General features: G+C 31.2%; 2 protein-coding genes across 2 annotated transcripts; both read right to left on the bottom strand.

Annotated features, from left to right (window-relative positions):
- Window positions 1-7,139: 7,139 nt before the first annotated feature.
- LOC148300300 (uncharacterized) lies at window positions 7,140-14,300 on the bottom strand. The gene is made up of 4 exons (XM_088274990.1): window positions 13,987-14,300; window positions 10,327-10,502; window positions 8,538-8,644; window positions 7,140-8,352 (listed from the first exon to the last, which is right to left on the bottom strand). The coding sequence occupies exons 1-4, from the start codon at window positions 14,283-14,285 to the stop codon at window positions 7,591-7,593; spliced, it is 1,344 nt and encodes a 447-aa protein (XP_088131116.1). The 5' UTR covers window positions 14,286-14,300; the 3' UTR covers window positions 7,140-7,590.
- Window positions 14,301-15,258: 958 nt separating this feature from the next.
- Window positions 15,259-18,443, bottom strand: LOC148300299 (fumarylacetoacetase-like). The gene is made up of 9 exons (XM_088274987.1): window positions 18,120-18,443; window positions 17,417-17,524; window positions 17,138-17,262; window positions 16,918-17,058; window positions 16,746-16,843; window positions 16,251-16,406; window positions 15,847-16,053; window positions 15,620-15,765; window positions 15,259-15,544 (listed from the first exon to the last, which is right to left on the bottom strand). Exons 1-9 carry the CDS (start codon window positions 18,201-18,203, stop codon window positions 15,344-15,346), a joined length of 1,266 nt encoding a protein of 421 aa, XP_088131113.1. The 5' UTR covers window positions 18,204-18,443; the 3' UTR covers window positions 15,259-15,343.
- Between the last annotated feature and the right edge of the window lie 1,297 nt (window positions 18,444-19,740).

Genomic DNA, 19,740 nt, shown 5'->3' with positions numbered 1-19,740 from the left:
AAGGGTAGGTAGGAAGATAGGATAGTACACATCGCTGGTTCTGCAAACATTCTTCACCTCTCCCACAATCATGCATCTCATCCATACCCACCGATTATTCAGACTCCTGACCGGACCAGACCACTTTCAAATAATATTTGATCATGCCAAGTTTTCCTCGGTCTTCCTCTGCTTTTATTCGCCTCATAAATTTATTTTACTGTTCTTTCTTCATTCATTCATTCCACATATCCAAACCATTTTAATATGCCTCTCAATTTTCTCGTTAATGCTTTTTTTTTTTTTTGGGGTCAAGGTATCTTGCATCCCTTATGTCACTGCGACCATATTAGGTCTATGGTGACCTCCCTCTGTATTACAGCTCACTGCCAAGACCTACATGAGTCGTGTAACTCACGACCTGTCTTGGTGGTAGGAGCTTCACCTTCTCGGAGTCCAGTAGAGGTCCTCCAAGGATGTGACTTCGTTTGTGAGCGAGTGCGTCAATTGAGAAAGTGGAGAATGAAATAAACCATTTTAATATACCTCTCAATTTTCTCGTCAATGCTTACTTAGTCTTGCATTCTTTTTTTACTTCACCATTTAAACATCATGTTATTTTGCCACACATTCCGAGTGATCACATTTCGACTGCCTAATTTCATCCTTCTTTTGTCAACTCCATGCTTCACTTCCATACCTAGGATTGGATTGATCAACTAATCAATTGGACTCCGTTGTGCACTTCCAGTTTAGTTTCCACTGTTAGGCTTGTGTTTGCTACAACTGATTTCAATTCACTCGCCTTTCTCTATATCTTTATCAATCCAACCCTAAAAATGCAAAAACTTATTTTTAGAATCTGTGAACTCCATTTGATGATTAAATTGTGTATCACATTTGTATTGCCTTCTGAACGGTAAGCCTCAATCGAGTTGGTTGTTTTACAAATTACTACAAGGAAATTTTAATGTAGTTAAAACTGGTTGGCAATTTTTTCCCATTTTTTTTAAAGTAAATAATAGCTGAATTAAAATAAACACATTTAAAACCAAAAATTGTTTATTTGTATTCATAGATAATGTAGACAAATAATATTTATTATAATCTTCCAGTTCAGATACAAACATATCGAAAATAATTATGAAAAAAAAAAAAATGTGGTATGTATGAAGTATGCAAAAAAAATCTAGACATTCGCATATTGGTACTTATATTTGAAACAAGGGGTTTTTATTCATCTTTGGTAAAATATATTTTTTACATTATAACAAAAATAAGGATATTAATAGTTGCAGCAAATTATTAAAACCAATTGATAATGATAATTTATTATATTGGGTAAATAACATACTTGTGAGCTGGTGTTTAAATGTAATGTATGTAATTATTTTTAATATCAATGATATTAACAACTAGATCTCAAACATGCAATTTTTCATAAAAGTAAAAATTCCATCATTGGATCATTTTTAAAGTTAATTTATACATAAGAGAATGACGTTCCTAACACTTCATAAATAACCAATACTAACTTGTACTTCAAAGTATCGGAAATTGTGTCACAAATATATAAATGAAAAAATATGGAGTATGAATGCAAAATAGCACTGCACTGCCCCTTTTTTCTTTTATTTTTATCCTGTATAGAAAAAACAATTTTAAACTCTAAGTACTTCATTTTAAAATGATCATTATAAGAGTAAAATAATATTATGTTTTAGTTACATTTTCATGAATGAATTCCAATTTGAAATAAAAAATGATATCTTAATAATATCTGGACAGTTTCACATCAATCCCATATAAATATATTATATTTATATATAAATATAAATATATATTTTTATTAACAAATCAATATAATATGCGATATGTGTAAAATTGTTTAAATTTATGACATACTCAAATAATAAAATATACATAGGACGTCCAAAACATTAACAAAAAAAGTAAATAAAAAAATAAATAAAAATACTATGTTTTAAACTAAATAATATCTTTAGTATCAACGCTCTTCTAAGCCTTCCAGTGGATTCCTCTTTGATTCAAGAAAAAATATTTTACTTCGCGGACCAACTTTGGGACCAATCAAGACGAAGTCTTGCTTATTTTTTAGAATGCTTTTTGCTGAACCTAGAATATACCTAAAGTCTGAGCTATCATTTACACTGTTACAAAATTTTATCGAAAGATCTATTCTTTCTTAGCATAGAAATTCTCATCGGAAACTGAAGATGATGGTGTACTGAGACAATGACGTTTATTCGGCCAATGAGAGACAATGATGTTTATTTGACGTATATACAATGACTTATATATTTTATGACATATATTACATTATATATTTTATGATGTATATTCAGTCCTTATTAATAGATTAATTCATTTAATGTATTATTTCAACGGCCCCTAAGTAAAGTACTCTATCTGCAAATCTGTTACTTTATAGGAGAGAGCTTAGAAGATTTTTTCAACGTATTTTTTATTTTATTAATTAATGTTTTTATCTGAAATTCTAAACTAGTATTATACATTCAAAAACACGATAAAATAATGTATTAAATCATTTTAAAACTTTATGCTTGTCAAAATAAAGTTGTGAGCGTTTTTAGGAGTTCAGTTCATTTCGAAAACTCGATATAGATAGCGTCTTATATGCCTGAAAACTAAGCGTAATTTTTTTTATATAGTTTTTTTGGTTGTTTATATTTGTAGATAACAGTCAGTTGATAACATACACCAAATATCTCAAAATTGACAAAAATGTAGTTAGAGTACTTTACGTAGGGCACGTCGATTTGTTGCATTACCGCAGATTTTTTTATGTCAATTTTTAGGTAACTAAACCCAATCCATATTCGCAAACACAAGACTGATTTTGAAACAATATATAATCCGAATATCCAATTCAAGTCCCAGAAAGATGACTTAAGTTGCATTAATTTTTGAACACCCTATGTATATGTACATAGCATTAAATCAGTATATTTTAACAAGCTTAATTAAAAATAATTCTCATATTGAAAATAAGACCATTTAAAATTAAAATAAAAGCTTATCCACATCTATCCCATTGTGCTATTTTTTTTCGTTAAAAATAATAGCTTACAATGTGAATATTGTGGATAAATTATACATCGACATGTAAAATGGTTCATATTTAAAATATTTAAACAATAATATTTTTTTAATAAATTACAAATTCAAAATTCATAATGTTTTTTTTGGTTTACATTTTTTGTGTTTTCAATAACAAGTGCTTGCAAGTGCAATAGACTTACAAATAAGAACTTTAAATTTCAGTAAAATGGCAAACAAGTACACTTTTCTTTGAAATTTAGATTGACAAAATAAGCCGATATAATAAGCATATAAAAACGTTTTGACACTAAGTTCTTAAACTACTGTTGTTACTATTTTTAAAAATATATATGTAAAGAAATAAATTTCCGTATCCTGTTAGGGAATAGGAATCACAATATACTCAATTCTGTCGGAGAAAGTAGGAACTGGTTTTGTAAAAAGTATGTATATCTATCTGGCACTAGGACCAAAATCACAATGTGACATAAATGGCATTCGAACATTACTAATCCCAAACTATTTGAAATTCACGGTTGGAAATAGTACATATTCCAGTTAATTTAGTGTAAATGTATTAATTGTGCAGTTATATTCATAAGTAAAATCAAACCAAAACACCACTTAGAGAATAAAACAAGTTACATAACAGGACTTACTCTTAAGTTCACAATAAATCAATTGAAGGATTTTTTACAAAAAGCACACAACTGTAAAATGTTTTTGAAATTTCGTTTTCAAAAGTATTTTTCGAACAATTTTTTTTTAACCCTATACCGTGGTATAGGGTTAAAGTCAGGACTTGTATGAATGTACCTTAATACGGGACTATCGTAAAATATATGACGATAAGAAAAACTCACATTTTACCAAAAAACGTTTACTAAAAACATTTAAAAATAAGTACACGTTTTTTGAGAACTTTATATGTATAAAATACGAACATAAAATATTGGTAAAAAACTAAGATACATGACACACTCCACACAGACTGGATGTCCGTCGTAAATTTTACGAATGCACCGTTAAATCTAGGGTTAAAAAAAACATAATTTTTTAGTTTCTGTTATTTAGTTAAATTTATTTGAAAATTTGAAATATTTTTACTTGAAAATTTTATATTCTAATTAGTCGTTTTTGGCAAAAAATATTGAAATTGGCCTTTAGCATATCATAAAAGAAATCACCCCACAAGTGAAGAGCCTGTTTACTATTTGGTCTGATGGCCGACCGCAACAAGTTTCTCCAGGCAACCTTATCAACCAAATAAAAATATCGTAGAATCCATCCACGATATCTGCTTTAGAGTCTCAGTTCTAGGAGAATGGAGGGATGGGTGCGTTTGGCTGGCCATGGTATTATTACCATGGTTTTCCGACACCACATATTAATAGTAATAAAGTAATATGTATATGTTTGAAATATAAGATATATATGAAATAAAACTGACATTGAGCAACAGAGTCCACTACGGTCCATACGCATAGAGCCACCCTGCGAGGACACATTCAACTACCTCATAAAATAATGTGGTAAGATATGTTTTTTTAATTTAGTAAAATAATATGGTAAAAGCTATTTCTTCGCCGGGCCCATTTTCGGCCCGTATGTAGTATGTAAAAATTGTTGATTATGCAGTTTTTGTAATAAAAAAAAAACCTTCAATTGTATTCATCTCGCTAAACGATTATTTGTGCATTTATAAAAAATTAAAAGAATTACTAAAATAAATTCTGTCTTAATCAATATAAGTGTCACAAGTATCCATAGTTCTAAGCTATGCGTGAAGTATTAACAATGTTAGAGTATAATACCAACAATGTTACAGTATAATCCTAGAGTTCAAATAGAAAACGCAGAAAAACTAAATATGTACTATTGAAACTAAAAGCGGGAAACCTACAATAACTTGTTATATTGTATAATGGTATGTGCTTACATTTATCCAATACAAAAGAAACAAAACTAAAATCAGAGAAAAAAATCAAAACAATATATTTTTGTTTAAATACATACACAGTAAAAGCTCGTTCATTGCCAATTCAAGGGACCATAATTTAAAAAACACTTTGAATTTTTAAGTTAAAAAAATCAAAACAAACCTTTTTTTTAGTACAAGTATACTAATTATAAATATTGACAAGGTGTAGTCTCATCTCAGGTAGTGAATCAATCCAACACAACCTGTGCCAACATGTTTATTTGTGATCTTGAATTGAAAAAATTTTCTAAATTTAAAGCAAAAAATATTCTTGTAAATTTTGAATTATCAATTTTTTATATGAAAGTGTCATGACTGAAGTTTCATCACTAATTTACAAATTATGGCAGAATTTGAATAAATGAACTAGTGCTGTACATATTTATGATTGTTTTATATTAAAATATACAAAGGAAAGTTTTATAATAAAATACAATAACAAGGAATAATGCTGTACCCTTAATTAAGTATTATTATTTCACATTTTGATGACACTGCAATGTTTTACAATTCACAATTTATATTTTCAAAAATTAAGCTACTACAAAAAACTACTTTAAAAAATTCCGATTGGTAAAAATTGTACAGTTAAAATTATGTATTATATTGTTCTGCATTTACAAAATTTTATTAATTATTTAAGTCTAACCGAAAACAAATAGATTTAATAATAGCCTGAAATTGATAACACTGAAGTCATATATCGACACGTTTAAGATTTAAAATCACTTTTTATATATTTTTTAATGAATAAAGTAAAAGGTTTTTTCACTTCAGTTTTTTTATATATTAATATCAAAATACTGTGTAAAAAACTGTTTATTTTGAGAATATAACGAATGACAAAAACTAGACAGAAATGAGGAAATGGAATGGGTTCGAGAAAATGTACCAGCATTATTAATTTCCCAAATACATAAAACAAAATTTTCTCTTTTATGATACAACATTCTGGTTCTAAGATATACACAGGTTTATTTTTTTACAATAAAAATAAACAGAATTAACTTATCAAAGTAAATTTACAAACTAAGAAATAAAATAATATTTGCAATAATTACACTTTTCACAATACATGTGTATGAGGCGTGTTTTTTAAGTAAGTACCGTCTTGAAATTCCGTCACGGCTGCGCTACGGTCTGTGTAGGTACCTACATCTGTTGTCGCCACTGCCCATCAGTCGATCGTGTTTACATTTGCCTCTGCCGATAGAGAATCCTGCCGATTGTGAAATGCAAATTCAAGATGTCATCGCATCAATTTGATCATCCACCATTCAGTCCAGATCTAGCGCCCAGTGACTACCACATGTTTCTAAGTATAAAGAAGCCCCTCAAAAGTCAACACCACGATGATGACAATAGCTTAAAAATGACCAAATTGCAAATTGCAAAAACTTCTATCACGACAGAATACTTAATATCTTAATATTAGTGGCAATTATGTGGAAAAGTAAATAAAACTGTGGTCTTACATGTATCAATATTGTTACAAACAATTTACTCGTTTTTTTTAAATATCAAAACAGAACTTAAAAAAACACGCCTCATACTTTAATGCCATTTTTGGGACTTTAAGCATATGAAGTATGCATTAAGGGAATATTTATATGTACTTTTATAGAATGATAAGTAGTTTAAAAGCATCATTGGACAGGTCTTCAAAATTTTATGTCATTAAAAAAAGCATTTGATAGCAATCCTTCATCCATTGCATATAGAAAAAATATTGGTAAACACAAAGTTTTATTTCCTGAAAATGTTGACTAACGTGAGGACATAAAAAAGTCTTTTATATACAAGGTTGTATTCTAAAAACCGCAGTCAATAAAGGATTACCACTGATAAATTATCTTCATATATAGAAAAATATTGTTTCTCAAGTTTAGTATAAAAATCAAGTTGACACAAAAAAGACTATTAATGACATAAAAACAAAAATGAAGGTGGTCCCCGGTAATAATAGATAAAATATTTAGAAGAGTGAGCATAAAATGGTAACTAAATATGGACACGTAAATCAGGAATATTAAATATTATCTTAACCAAAGAAATACAATAACGTGTAGTGTAATTATATTTGTATATATTGAGTCATAACATACAATTAATATATACCAAATATGTTATTATTTGTTATTCACTTGTATGCTTTCTAACGCGTCTCGAGGAATATTCTTTTACACATTTCTAATTAGTAATAAGCATAAAAAGCCAAATCGGTTTGAATATGTAACATTACTTTATATGTACACAATGCTAGACATCACGCACAACCCCTTCACCAAACCATAAACTGATATTATTTGAGCGATTTTAATATTATCTTTATAGAAAATAGAATAATTAACACTTTAAACACGTGTTTATATGTTTTGCGGAAGTATCCACACATAGACAACCCTTTATATATATATAGAAAAGAGAATATTTTGATGCGAGACCACCTACCTAAATAGAATTTATTTCAAGTACTCGTAACACATAAACGTATAATGGGAATGCATAAATATATTTACAAACTATAACACCGAAATAAAAGAGATTTACGAGTTGGGGAATCCGGGATATCCCCCCGGATATCCGTGGAATCCGGGGGGCGGGCGCGCGGGCCACGGGGAACCGGGGGCCCTGTTGACGAACCACAGGCCGGGGGGAGGGAAGGACGTGAACCGGGCCCTATTGACTAGAAACGGCGAGCGAGGGGCCCTCTGGGGCAGTCTCGGAGCCTCCAGAGGCCCGCCCATCCGGAAGCGGGGCTGAGCGTAGTCAAACGGGTTCCCGGCGACGAAGTAACTGGCGTTCGGGGACCACTGGATGTCGGCGGTGGCGGGGGGAGCGGTGTCGTAGCGCTGCCCCGAGCCGGCAGGCTGTCGACCGCGCCCGAAGCCGACATGCTGTATCGGTTGAGGGACGGACCTTCTGTTACACTCCGCAGTCTTCTGCAGATTCTTCCTGTTCATTCTCTCCTCGTAAGGTGTCGGCTTGTGGCGCTTGTTGGCGCAGCTCTCGGAGGATTCCCCCACCGCGTTAGCGTTAGCGGCAGCGGCCTTCTTCTTCTGTTCCCTGAGAGTCTGCTTAGATTTCCTCTCCTCTTCGTCATCCGAGAATTCCAGAAACTGCGGCGGAGGTTCTACATCGTCCTTCCAGGACGCGTCGGAACCTTTCATTTTCATCAAATCGGACACAAACACTAAGTTTGTGTGCTCAGTTTTAGGAGCGCAATAAACGCACATTCCGCAAATTATTCCCTTCTCGCTGATGTGTTCCTTGGAGTTGAAACGGACGCAGTAGAATGGCTTGAAGACCTAAACAACATTAGAAACATACTTTAGTGATCTAGGACGTATCCATGATGAGACAGTTTCATAGCAAAAAGAATAAACATGCAATGTATCCCCGATCTATTTACAAATCCTTAGTCAGTTTTAGATAATAGTTCAATGTCAAAAATAAGCAGAACAAATGAAGTAAGTAAATTATTGATAAATACCTGTCCAAAAACATCGTAAATATGTCCAAGAGTCCGGGCTCCCTCATCCAGGAATAACACCGTATCCAAATCTAGAGGGGGCTTGTTTGGGAATGCTTCCACAATTACTGAAACAAAATATACAAATATTTCACTCAATCAGTAACAGTCAGTCATAATAAAGGTACTATAAGAAATGAATATATCGCATCAGGTATACTTTGATGCCAGTGTATTTTGGCGGTCGAGCTGGGAGGTTGTGTTGCAGTGTGCACATTTAATAGAAATACATTTTTTGTAAAAAACATTTTTTGTATTGTTTTCACCTTACAATGTCGAATTAGTCCTAAAGTGATGTTGAAAGCGAATGTCCAAATCACACAAAAATGTTTGTCATACTCAAAAAGTGATAGTGACGATGAAATTATAATGTTTACCAATCGGTAGATCTATAGTGAAAACTCCGAGGACGAGCCAATTTCACATGACCTTGACACAATCTCGTGAATGAAAATTATGTTTTTTACTGTGTCACAAAACAAAGGAATAAAAAAGTTTCAGCTAATGAAAAGGTCAAATAGGTTTTTTGTTATTTACATAAATTGTATACATTTATTTAAAGAACAATTTTAAATATATTTAAAATATTTTTTGCAGAGACCCACCAAGCCACCTTGTGTGTCTTGTCGATGGAGTTCTTTTTATTTACATTTTTTATTGTTTTTATCCATTTTAACCTAGAGATAATAAATTAAGAATATAATATATACACACAACAAAGAGAGAATAAATTAAGAATATAAACTATTTTACAATTTTCATAGAATTAACTCTTGATCATTTACCCATTCCTTTATTTTGACTTTGTTCCATATTTTATTTTGACCTCTAATATGTGGATTCTCATATTTAATAGGATAAATTGAAAGAGTGTACTAATTTATTTATATGAAAATCCATTTATTTGTAAAATAGGGATACCAAACAGTGCATAGGCTACTATATCAAACTGGTGTGTCGTTAACTAGATTTTAAATTATACTAAGGAACAGTTTTCCATAGAGGTAGGCAGAGAGGATAAACCAAACTATTTTTGCCAAACTACTGTCATGTAGCAGACATGCTTCGCCTCTTCAACATCCATTCATTTCCCCAAACATGTCCTGTCCTATGCATCTCCTCAAACATGACCTGTTCACATTCAAGGATTATATATTGAAAGCTGTCCCACCGCATGCCCAGATTTGATACAGAAGCATCTAGGCTCTCTGACAGATCCGCTCTTGCAAAGCAATTTTTTTTTTGAACTAAGTGCGAAATTTATTGCAAATGTGAATTAATATAAAATTGTATCCTGATTTTACTGTGAATTTACATTTAAAAGCTTTCAATATACCTGTCACTGCCAATCTAAATAAATACAAGTTAGTAAATCCGTCAACAAATTTTCTAGAAGTACCCCAGTGTAGGCAGTGAAGGGGATTACTATTTAGTTCAATTAGTCAGCTAGATCCTATTTCGACCCGATGTTGGCCGGTACACAGACGCCCACAACCCCGACCAGTACAGCAGACAGACACGGAATAAAAGCAAAGATATTTACAGAGAATGGTCAGTTATCGCATTTTCGATGAATAATGGTTGAGTGGAAATGCGATGACATTCAAGGATTGGGTATAATTGATCTTGCCATTTAAATATTATAATGAAAATCAATATATATTAATGTCGACCCCACTAAGAATCAAACCCAAGTAGCCACAACACGCAATGAAGGAAATGTATCAAATAATGTGAGAACGATTCCTACCTAGACGGTCCACAATGTCATAAATAGTTCCCATTAGAATGCATTCCTTGTTGGGAACGGATATAGCGAGGTCCTGAATGGGAGGCAAATCTTCCAATTCCAGTTCTCCCTTCACCTTGGGTGCTATCGCCTTATTGGAAGACGCAGACGGCTTGGTATTTGAGTTTGCTTCATCGCTGAAACCAAAAAACAATAAATCAAATCACCAAGCATTAATCAAACAAATGGTGATCACTTAAACCAGCCTATGACGGTCGTCAGCCCCGTAAATGCCCAGACTTCCATATTCTTCTTCATCTTTGATGAGATTTCAAAAATAATAAACAAATAGTACATGTTAGACCTAATCATGTAGGTAACTCAGGTTGACCGAAAACGCATGTGATTAACACATTGTTGTTGGGCGGTTTTTTCATCAACCCCGACCCTAACTATACTCTGCCATCTGCCGCCCAACCCTCAGTATACTAATCACCAGTAACCACAAACCCAATTCCGATCATTTTTGGCATCTCTTGCGCTCTACCAAAAGTAGGCAAATAGAACGCTTTTAAGCACCTTCCACTCTCTACCAACAGTATGTAAAAGACGGTATTAAGTACATGTAGGTCCTCAGGTTTACCAAAAACAAATGTGATTAATATTTTGTGCAGTTGTAAGTATTTAAATAGTATTATGGTAGTGATGTGTAGTATTTTTTGCATGCTGGTGTAGTGATTATCCTGACGAAGAGACGGGTACATCTCAAAACTGGTAGACAAAAATCTTAGTAAGTGATTATATACTGACATTACTAACGTTATGTAAAACAGGTAGAGTTTGACTGTGTAGGTTCATAAAAAAATCTGCAGCCAAATGATTTTTTTACCATGTCTTATATGTAGATCAGTTTCAAAAATTTCATAAAGAAGTGAACAACACATTAAAATACCAATTTTTTTTTTCCAATTTAGAAAATATGTTTTTAAACTAAGTCAGAAGTACATACATGGTATAGCATATACTGTATAATAAAAGCAAAAGTTGGATCAATATGAGTATTGGCAATTTTAATATCGCGTCACATACATACATGGACCCGAACATTGAGCATATCACGCAGGATCGTAACACTAAATGATTAGTTTGGTAAAAAAAAAAGAAGAGAGATAGTGCCGCAATGGCTTTATCGATGTCACTCGAATCAAATTTCTTGGCAGAAGTGATGCAGTATTTACACGCTAGAACATAATAATAAATAGTTTTTAACCTAACCTAACCGTCGAAATATTTTGAATTTTGTTAAGTAGATAGTGTTTTAGTATAAATCAGTCTTGATAAAGAAGCGGTTAGCTTCAAAACCGGTAGATATTATAATTAAGTTAAAATAAAATATTTATAGTGATTTAAAAACAAAGTTACATTTTAATTATATTATTTAATTTTTATATCTTAATTATCTTGATTTTATTTTTACAATAGGATGAATTGTGAAAATATGTAATTAATACTTACAATAATGCAAAATAATATGCACAGACACTTTCTCTCGATAAATTCATTTTATTTTAATAATTAATTAAAACTATTATTGAATATTGACTGAAGCAATTATACTCTATTACCAAGTTGATATCTGAATGAGTGATTCAATTTTATTGTGCGGTCAACAAGCTCATTTAAAGATTATAAATAGCTCTTTTAGCTATTGTTTTACCATAAAATTTTAGCAGATAATACATTTTTCAAAAGTACAACAATAATCAAAAGAAGTTTCAAATTTCACAGTACTAACACAATAGGTACATCATACCCACCGATGTTTTTAGATCATTATTAATATCATTCTAGAGTAAGTACTATCTATTTACATAAAGAGATTAATCTGATGCCAGATGCAAAATTAAAGTGGGAGCGAATGGGTCGCATAGCTAAAAATATAGTTGGTCAGTTATCAACTAAACAAACTAACCAGTTAAACAAGGCGAAAAAAAAGATAAAGTACATACAGCAGTGGTTCCTACCTTTTTTTAAATGTGGAAAAATATTCTCGAAAAGAATTTATATAATAAGAGATATTCGACCAACTAGCCAAGTATTGACTACAAGTAGTAGATTATTTTATAGTCAACTAATCGGCTAAGTGAACTATTTATTGATTTGGCGTTTAATTTGTAGAACTCCATTTTAATTTATGAATTAATTTTTAAATCAAACACAAATTTTTTGAGTCTACCAAGTTGTATTTTTTAAAACACATAAAAAAAATGGACTGACGGTCATGCCACAACTAGGCGAAACAATTGTCACAATATTAATTTTTACGTGTTTTAATAAAATACAACTTAGTAGACTCAAAAAATCTGTGTTCGATTTAAAAATTAATTCATAAGTGAACTATTTTGAAAGTATCGCTATGCGGGAGCTGGGAATATTTGTGAAAAGAAAATAAATCATATCTTACCAGCAGGAACAGAAAACATAACTTTTTTGCATCATAATCTGCCGTTGACACAGAATACAAGAGAAAGAAGAAGAAAATATATTTTGTTTGCCTATCTTGCATACAATGATTATTTTATTTTTGTAATTATATGGATAATATTTGATAATGTTGCTTTGTGTGTAAAATACAGATAACCACCATCAAATCTATTACTTTTTTAGACCCTGATTTTCTGGTTAAGTCTTGCCAATTGCGGAATAATACTGACTAGTTGACGTATCTCTACTATTTATCGCTGACCCTTGGGGCGCTTGTCCACTACCCGGAATTCCGTGTAATTCCATGTTATTTTACTGTCCAGCACGTCAGTTGGCGTTTTAAAACGACGATTGGCTTGGATTGGTTTGTGCTTTTGTCCATCTTTCTTCGGATCGGAGCGTGAACACGTTGCGCGTAAATTTGATCACGCTAATCTGTCATAGTCGTTTTCATTTTTCAAAACCGGACTGCCGGACGGTGAAATCCCGTGTAGTGGACAAACTCCCTTAGTATCTCTTTTAACCACTATTATCTAGACACCATGTTCACAATTTGGGGACCAGGGTGTGTGAAGCAAGAGTGGCTTCAAATGGTGGCAGATACTATTCAAATAAAATATTCACTTTTAAATTATAGTTATACGTGAATGCCTAATTGTCTGAATTTCCATTTTGAAGTTGAAAAAAGCGGATAGGTTGGTAACTGTTAAGGTTATTTCGGACAGCAGTAAGTTTATATAATCGCTCATTCCTTTCAACGTCATAAATCAAAAAACTTGATTTTTCAGGAGATCGTTTTTAAAGTTTAAAAATATAATACAATGTATTAAAAATAAATATCAGGCCACTTATTGAACTTTTTACTGTGCAACAGATCTTTTTAGGTAAAACCTGAATCTTTTTTCTCCATTTGAAAAATATTTCGTTTATTTAAAAAGACAATTAAACAATACCTTTTCTTCAAAATGCAAAAACAACACTTTATGCCCTGTTTCGGGTAAATATTAAGTTTAAACTATGCCACTTTTGCTGGGATATAGTACATTTTCTGGGCATTCCGAAAACATGCACAACTGAAAATTTACAATTTTTGATATTTGACGTTCTTGAAACGAGTGAGCGATATGTTCACTATATTGTGCATTAAAAAAATCTATCCAGAAATAGGTGGAAAATGAAGAGGAAATTAATACATACCTATCGCTAGTGACATCAGCACCTTTCAGACTCTCCCATTCGCTGGAGTCACTCTCCGACTCCTGAGAGCTGTCATCGGTGCTGTTGAATTCATTCGCATTGTCAGCCCACCGGCGAGCTTCCTCGCAGTCTATCACATCATTCTTGATAGCGGGAACCGAACTGCTGGCTGAATTCACGACCGGCTGCTCGGGTACCACGTCACTTTCGACAGGTCCGTGTTCGTTAGTATTTTTAATATTGTTTTTCAACACGAGATCGCTGGCCACCGCACTATCGTTGCAAATTACATTATCCATCTCAGAATCTACTGAAAGTGATCGATTACTCTCTGCGGTTGATGACGTATCAGATTCGACGCTCTCAGAATGCTTAATAAAACCCGAGACTAAATTGGTTTGATTTTGCCGAATTGACATTATTTGATCGACATTGTTATGATTGGCTTCGTCTGCGTCATCGCACGAATCCGAACTATCGTAAGATTGTAATAGTTGAAGCGAAGAGTTTGGCTTGACGAAGCTGTCTTGAGACGAATCCATGTTTGCGCTTATCTAAACACTTTGATATCTCAAAAACTAAAAAACGGCGAGGGTGCTTTTACTCGGAATATTTATTTTTATTCGACATCCCGGCTCTACAGATAAATGAATGGGAAAAAGTAGGCTAATTGAATTTCATACTTTGACATATAGCAACAGAATCACTAAAACACAACTTTACGAGTACATGTTTTAATTAACACGTATATATTACCTTATATTTATAATAATTATAAATAAAAACACGTGCGATTGTAACACCCATTAAATTCGCGAATTATTTGCATGACATATTTTTTCTATGGTGAAATTTTGTGGAAAATCACAGTACGAGTGGCTACATAATTATTACTAAATAATTGAAATTTAGAATATAACTTCTAAATACTGATATTTTAAAGCTTATTATTGAATAACATTTTATTAATGGAAAGAGCTACTCGTAAATGCACAGTACTTACCTACTGCCTTTTTTTTTGTCATCGTTTTCCTTATTTTTAAAAAATAATTAAATAAATTTTGAAGATATTTTTTTCCCATAGAATTTTAAATATTTAATAATATGTACAGTTTTTTTCAGTATGGGAATGTTTGAATAATACTTGTTTCGGTAATTCCACATAACTTTTTATTCAATTTAATAATTTACCAATCTATAATTTTCTTAAAAATTACTTTATTTTATTAATTAATACACGAGGGACATAGGCTCTATTTACAATAAAAAACGTTTTTCATATTAAAGCAGTAGATGAACGAACGTTTATTCAAAGCATAACATATAAACCAAGTAAGTAATAGAAGAAAATAAAACTTCAAACAAATTCTAGAGCTGGGAGAAGTTTTCCGATACATTTTCCGAAACCAACCCTGTCTCCATTTTCATTTTCACAAAAGCCCTTCAAAATAACAGTATCCCCATCTTGTAAAAATTTTCGCGTCTCTCCATTTTTCAGAACTACAGGCTTAGTTCCTCTCCACGATAATTCCAACATCGATCCAAAGGAATCGGAAGACTGGAAAGAACAAAAGGTTTAATTTAATCCTCATTTTATGTATATTTCACACGTCATATATTATAAAGAACTCACTTCACCACTGATAGTTCCTGACGCCATCAAATCACCGGGTACAACATTACACCCTGTTATAGTATGATGAGCTAGTTGCTGTTTTGGAGTCCAATATAATGTATTGTAATTACCACGAGATAGCACTGTACTCGGACCATTTTCAGCTGTAAAGAAGTTTCTTAAAGTTTTGAAGTTTTTCCATTATATCAACAACAAAAAATCCTCAGTCATAATTGTATACTTACGTTCCAACTCAACTTCTAAATTGATATCGAAGTTAAACGGATCTTCATGCTGAAGATATGGAAATGGAATTGGGTCTTGTTTTACATTGGGAACAATAAACATTTTTAGGGCTTCTATGGTTACAATCCAAGGTGAAATTGTTGTGCCAAGATTCTTTGAAGTAAATGGCCCAAGAGGTTGATATTCCCATTTTTGAATGTCACGAGCTATATAAGAAAAATAAAATGATTAATTCGAATACAACTCAACAAATGATTTGAATAGTATGAAGACAATTTTCTCATAATTTTTTTTTCACAAAACAAAAGTGCCTTTATATATTTTTTGGTATGCAATTCCTGACATTGTACTGCTTAATAAAATACAATGACATGTTATTCATAAATAGAAAAGTTATATATACCACTCCAATCATTCATGAGAACCATCCCAAAGATGTGGTTATCAGCATCCTTCACATTAATTCTACTGCCAAGTGATGTTGGGGGACCCCCAACGAAAAATGCCATTTCAAGTTCAAAATCCATTAAACGGCATGGACCAAACACAGGATCGGCTCCTAAAAAAATAATTACGCACACACATAAAAAAAATAAAATATATATATATATATATATATATATATATATATATATATATATATATATATATATATATATATATATATATATATATATATATATATATATATATATATATAAATAATATATATATATATATATATATATATATATATATATATATATATATATATATATATATATATATATATATATATATATATATATATATATATATATATATATATATATATATATATATATATATATATAGATTGATTACTATAAATTAAATAAACGTTTTCTTTCAAACTTGGTTAAGATTTTTTATAGTATACCGTCAACAGGTAAAGTTTGTCCGTATGGTCTTCGAATAGGTGTGCCAGATATTACAATAGAACTTACTCGTCCATGATAACCAACCGGAATATGTTTCCTGTAATAAATAAAAATATTAAAAAAGGTTATTTCGAAAAATACATAAAAGTTTACAGCATGTTAAAATATTACCAATTCGGCAAAAGCGGATTATCAGCACCTCTAAACATAGTGCCCGTGTTGGTAGCATGATGTTTTGATGAGAAAAAGTCCGTATAGTCTCCTATAGTGGCAGGAACACGCATTGATGCTTCAGATTGTTCAATAAATGCTCTAAAAACAAATCTCAATTACATCACTTAAAAAATTTAGACATCAAAGTAACGAGTAAGCAGATTTATAAATATCTTACTTTTGTCTCAAAGTGGAATCATTTTGCAGAAGAGGGTTATCTATGTTTAGAAGACTCTGAATGGTCGCACGAGCCTCCACCCACGACGGTCGTCCCAAGGCCATGAAAGAGTTTAATGTGTTTTCCTTAAATTAGGCAAGAAAAAGATACAAAAATGTTGATCAATATTAATTTAGAAATTAATTGCATTCCTTATATGTATTAATCGTAATCAATATATTTAAGAAAAAACAGTTTAACACTCGAATTAATTGTCTTATTTTTAAACAAATTATGTACCTTAAAAACATGTTGATTATTGATTAACAACGATCCTGTAAATAAATGTGAAATCACATTCAAATCTAAAATTGATTCCCCGATCGCCACGCCAATATGTGCTTCCTCCTAAAAATAACATAATGCTCAAAATTTATGGAATCAAAAAAGTATTTTTTTTAATTTCTAAAATAAATTTTTTAACGTTTGCAGCATGCTTGTATGATGCACACAAATATTTGAAATTGCATTCGAATTTTCGGGTAGGCCGGCCAATCGCCGCACTGGGAACTACACTGGCGGATACTAAATCCCTTATTATGGGGAAAATGACAAGCAATCATGCAATACCTTTTCCGAATGCCAAAAGATGTGAAGATGTTTTCCGTTTTTGCGATACGGAATCGACGTGATTTCGATAAATAAATAGGATTTATATTATGGCAAAAATAGATTAATTTTATGGGATATGTGATTACACGGTATATGTATATTTAAAAAAATATATCTTTCCCCCAAAAATCAAAAATATTTATTTTCGTGGGTACTTTGTAGATATGTTGTATGACTGGATTATACTATAAATTTATAATATCCGAATCGAGTAGATAAATTAATGTTAAAATATACACGTTTTTTGTGAATAATTTTAACTGTACTATTTTGTACGTTAATTATTTTATCACTATTCTATTCAAATCCACAAGTTAGTTTGATTACTTACATTTTTTGGAGACGTAAATACACCGTAGGGCAAATTGTGAATAGAAAAATCACTATTCGGCGAATATTCTATGAAACTTTTCATTTTTGGAAAGTGAATTTGATTTTATTTTAAATCAAAACTAGAGATGGTTCCTTAATTCCTGGAATTTAATTAACTGCGCCAGAGACTTAGGCACCTTGATTGTAACTTGTTGACTGGCACCCGCTATTTTGTTTTCTACTATACTTAAGCAAGTTGTGAATAATAAACGTGCTTAAGTATTGGAAGAATCTCGTTATATTATGGGACAACGTTTTAAATTAAATTTGAATAAATTAATTTGTTATTCCTTTAACTTGGACCTTTATATTTCAAGGTTGTCCAGAACATTGACCAGTCGGCCACAAGAGCAGGGTTTGTGAAACTTTGTCGAGAAAAGTTTTTTTTTTAAACCACATTATTTTACAATAATGAACTATTTATTCCGAATGGTTATATTTTTCTTAAAAAACACATATTAACTTTTTACTAACTGTACTTACTACCTATACCTAGCTCATAACCGGGTTTATGTCTAATATATACCTACCAATATGAAATAATATAAAACGTTAGTAAGTTCACGCAAGTATGCACACTTGTGTGTAGAAAAAGAGCATATGTAGGTTTGCTTGACAATATTAAATTCATCCAAGAAAGCTTATAATAATTACTGATAAATCATCAAAGTTTTTAAATTGAGTTTTATTTCAAAGAACATAATTATGTGTACTATTTTAAGTTCAATGGTTGAACGCACCTTACGCAGTCACGTTTGTGTATTTACCCATTATGATAATCTTCTGCAACATAATATAAGATTAGAAAGTAAAACAGGCAATACGTAAAATGTGAATATATATTCCTTTAAATGGATCCGGTTTTATATAATTTTAATTTAATTTCTTTTTCCAGCCACTTAATTTAAATAAAAATTGGGATAAAGCAATACAAATTCACATTTTTTTCCAAACTTCATGATTATTTAAATAACAATTTTTTTTTAAAATAGTTCAGATAGGGTAGTAAATTATTTTAAAAATATATAGCACCCCATATATGCACGTTTATTATTTATTCATTTAAGCATGTTTGCAGTTGGTATTCTTTCAATAATAGTAAAATTGTACAAATCATAAAATAAAATATATTCCTATCTAGAAGGGTGATTCATTGTTTGAGGCAGCATAGATAATCGCAGTTTTGCTGTTAATTCAATAAAATTTCAATAACTTTTAGTAAATCGGTACAGTATATACTCGTGTAGATATAGTTTTTAAATGGTGCATGCACCCTTTGCAGTTTCCACCGTAGATGCATACTTAAATGTTACCAAACAAAGTAAGTTTTTAAAACTTATAAAAAGTTTTAACAAAGAAAAGTGCCAATGGTTTTATAAAGATAAACATTATGTTAAAATTTTTAAATAATAAATGATGAGCGTTGGTCAAAAGTAATAAATAAAACGAGTTTTGTTTTCAATAGACTTTTTATTCAACATCTATTAGCAATAAACACTATGAATGTCTTATGCATACAATAAAATAAAAATCCATTTTATCTTTATAAAAAAATAAAACCAAATACTTTAAAATATTAA

The sequence above is a fragment of the Brachycentrus maculatus genome, unplaced genomic scaffold (genome assembly GCF_059751285.1).
Source record: "Brachycentrus maculatus isolate JH-2025_06_01 unplaced genomic scaffold, ASM5975128v1 h1tg000755l, whole genome shotgun sequence".
NCBI lineage: Eukaryota > Metazoa > Arthropoda > Insecta > Trichoptera > Brachycentridae > Brachycentrus > Brachycentrus maculatus.
The sequence above is the reverse complement of the archived record's forward strand: the minus strand, read 5'-3'. Positions and strand labels throughout refer to the sequence as shown.

What these genes read in the sequence shown, in the direction of transcription:
- LOC148300300 (XM_088274990.1), bottom strand. Translation starts at nt 14,285, where the DNA reads ATGGATAATGTAATTTGCAACGATAGTGCGGTGGCCAGCGATCTCGTG. An exon ending in TGACATTGTGGACCGTCTAG is followed by an intron (nt 8,645 to 10,326) that starts GTAGGAATCGTT and finishes ATTTTGTTTCAG; the next exon opens with TAATTGTGGAAGCATTCCCA. An exon ending in TTTACGATGTTTTTGGACAG is followed by an intron (nt 8,353 to 8,537) that starts GTATTTATCAAT and finishes AATGTTGTTTAG; the next exon opens with GTCTTCAAGCCATTCTACTG.
- LOC148300299 (XM_088274987.1), bottom strand. Translation starts at nt 18,203, where the DNA reads ATGAAAAGTTTCATAGAATATTCGCCGAATAGTGATTTTTCTATTCAC. An exon ending in TATTTACGTCTCCAAAAAAT is followed by an intron (nt 17,525 to 18,119) that starts GTAAGTAATCAA and finishes TGTTATTTTTAG; the next exon opens with GAGGAAGCACATATTGGCGT. An exon ending in AATCCGCTTTTGCCGAATTG is followed by an intron (nt 16,844 to 16,917) that starts GTAATATTTTAA and finishes TATTTATTACAG; the next exon opens with GAAACATATTCCGGTTGGTT.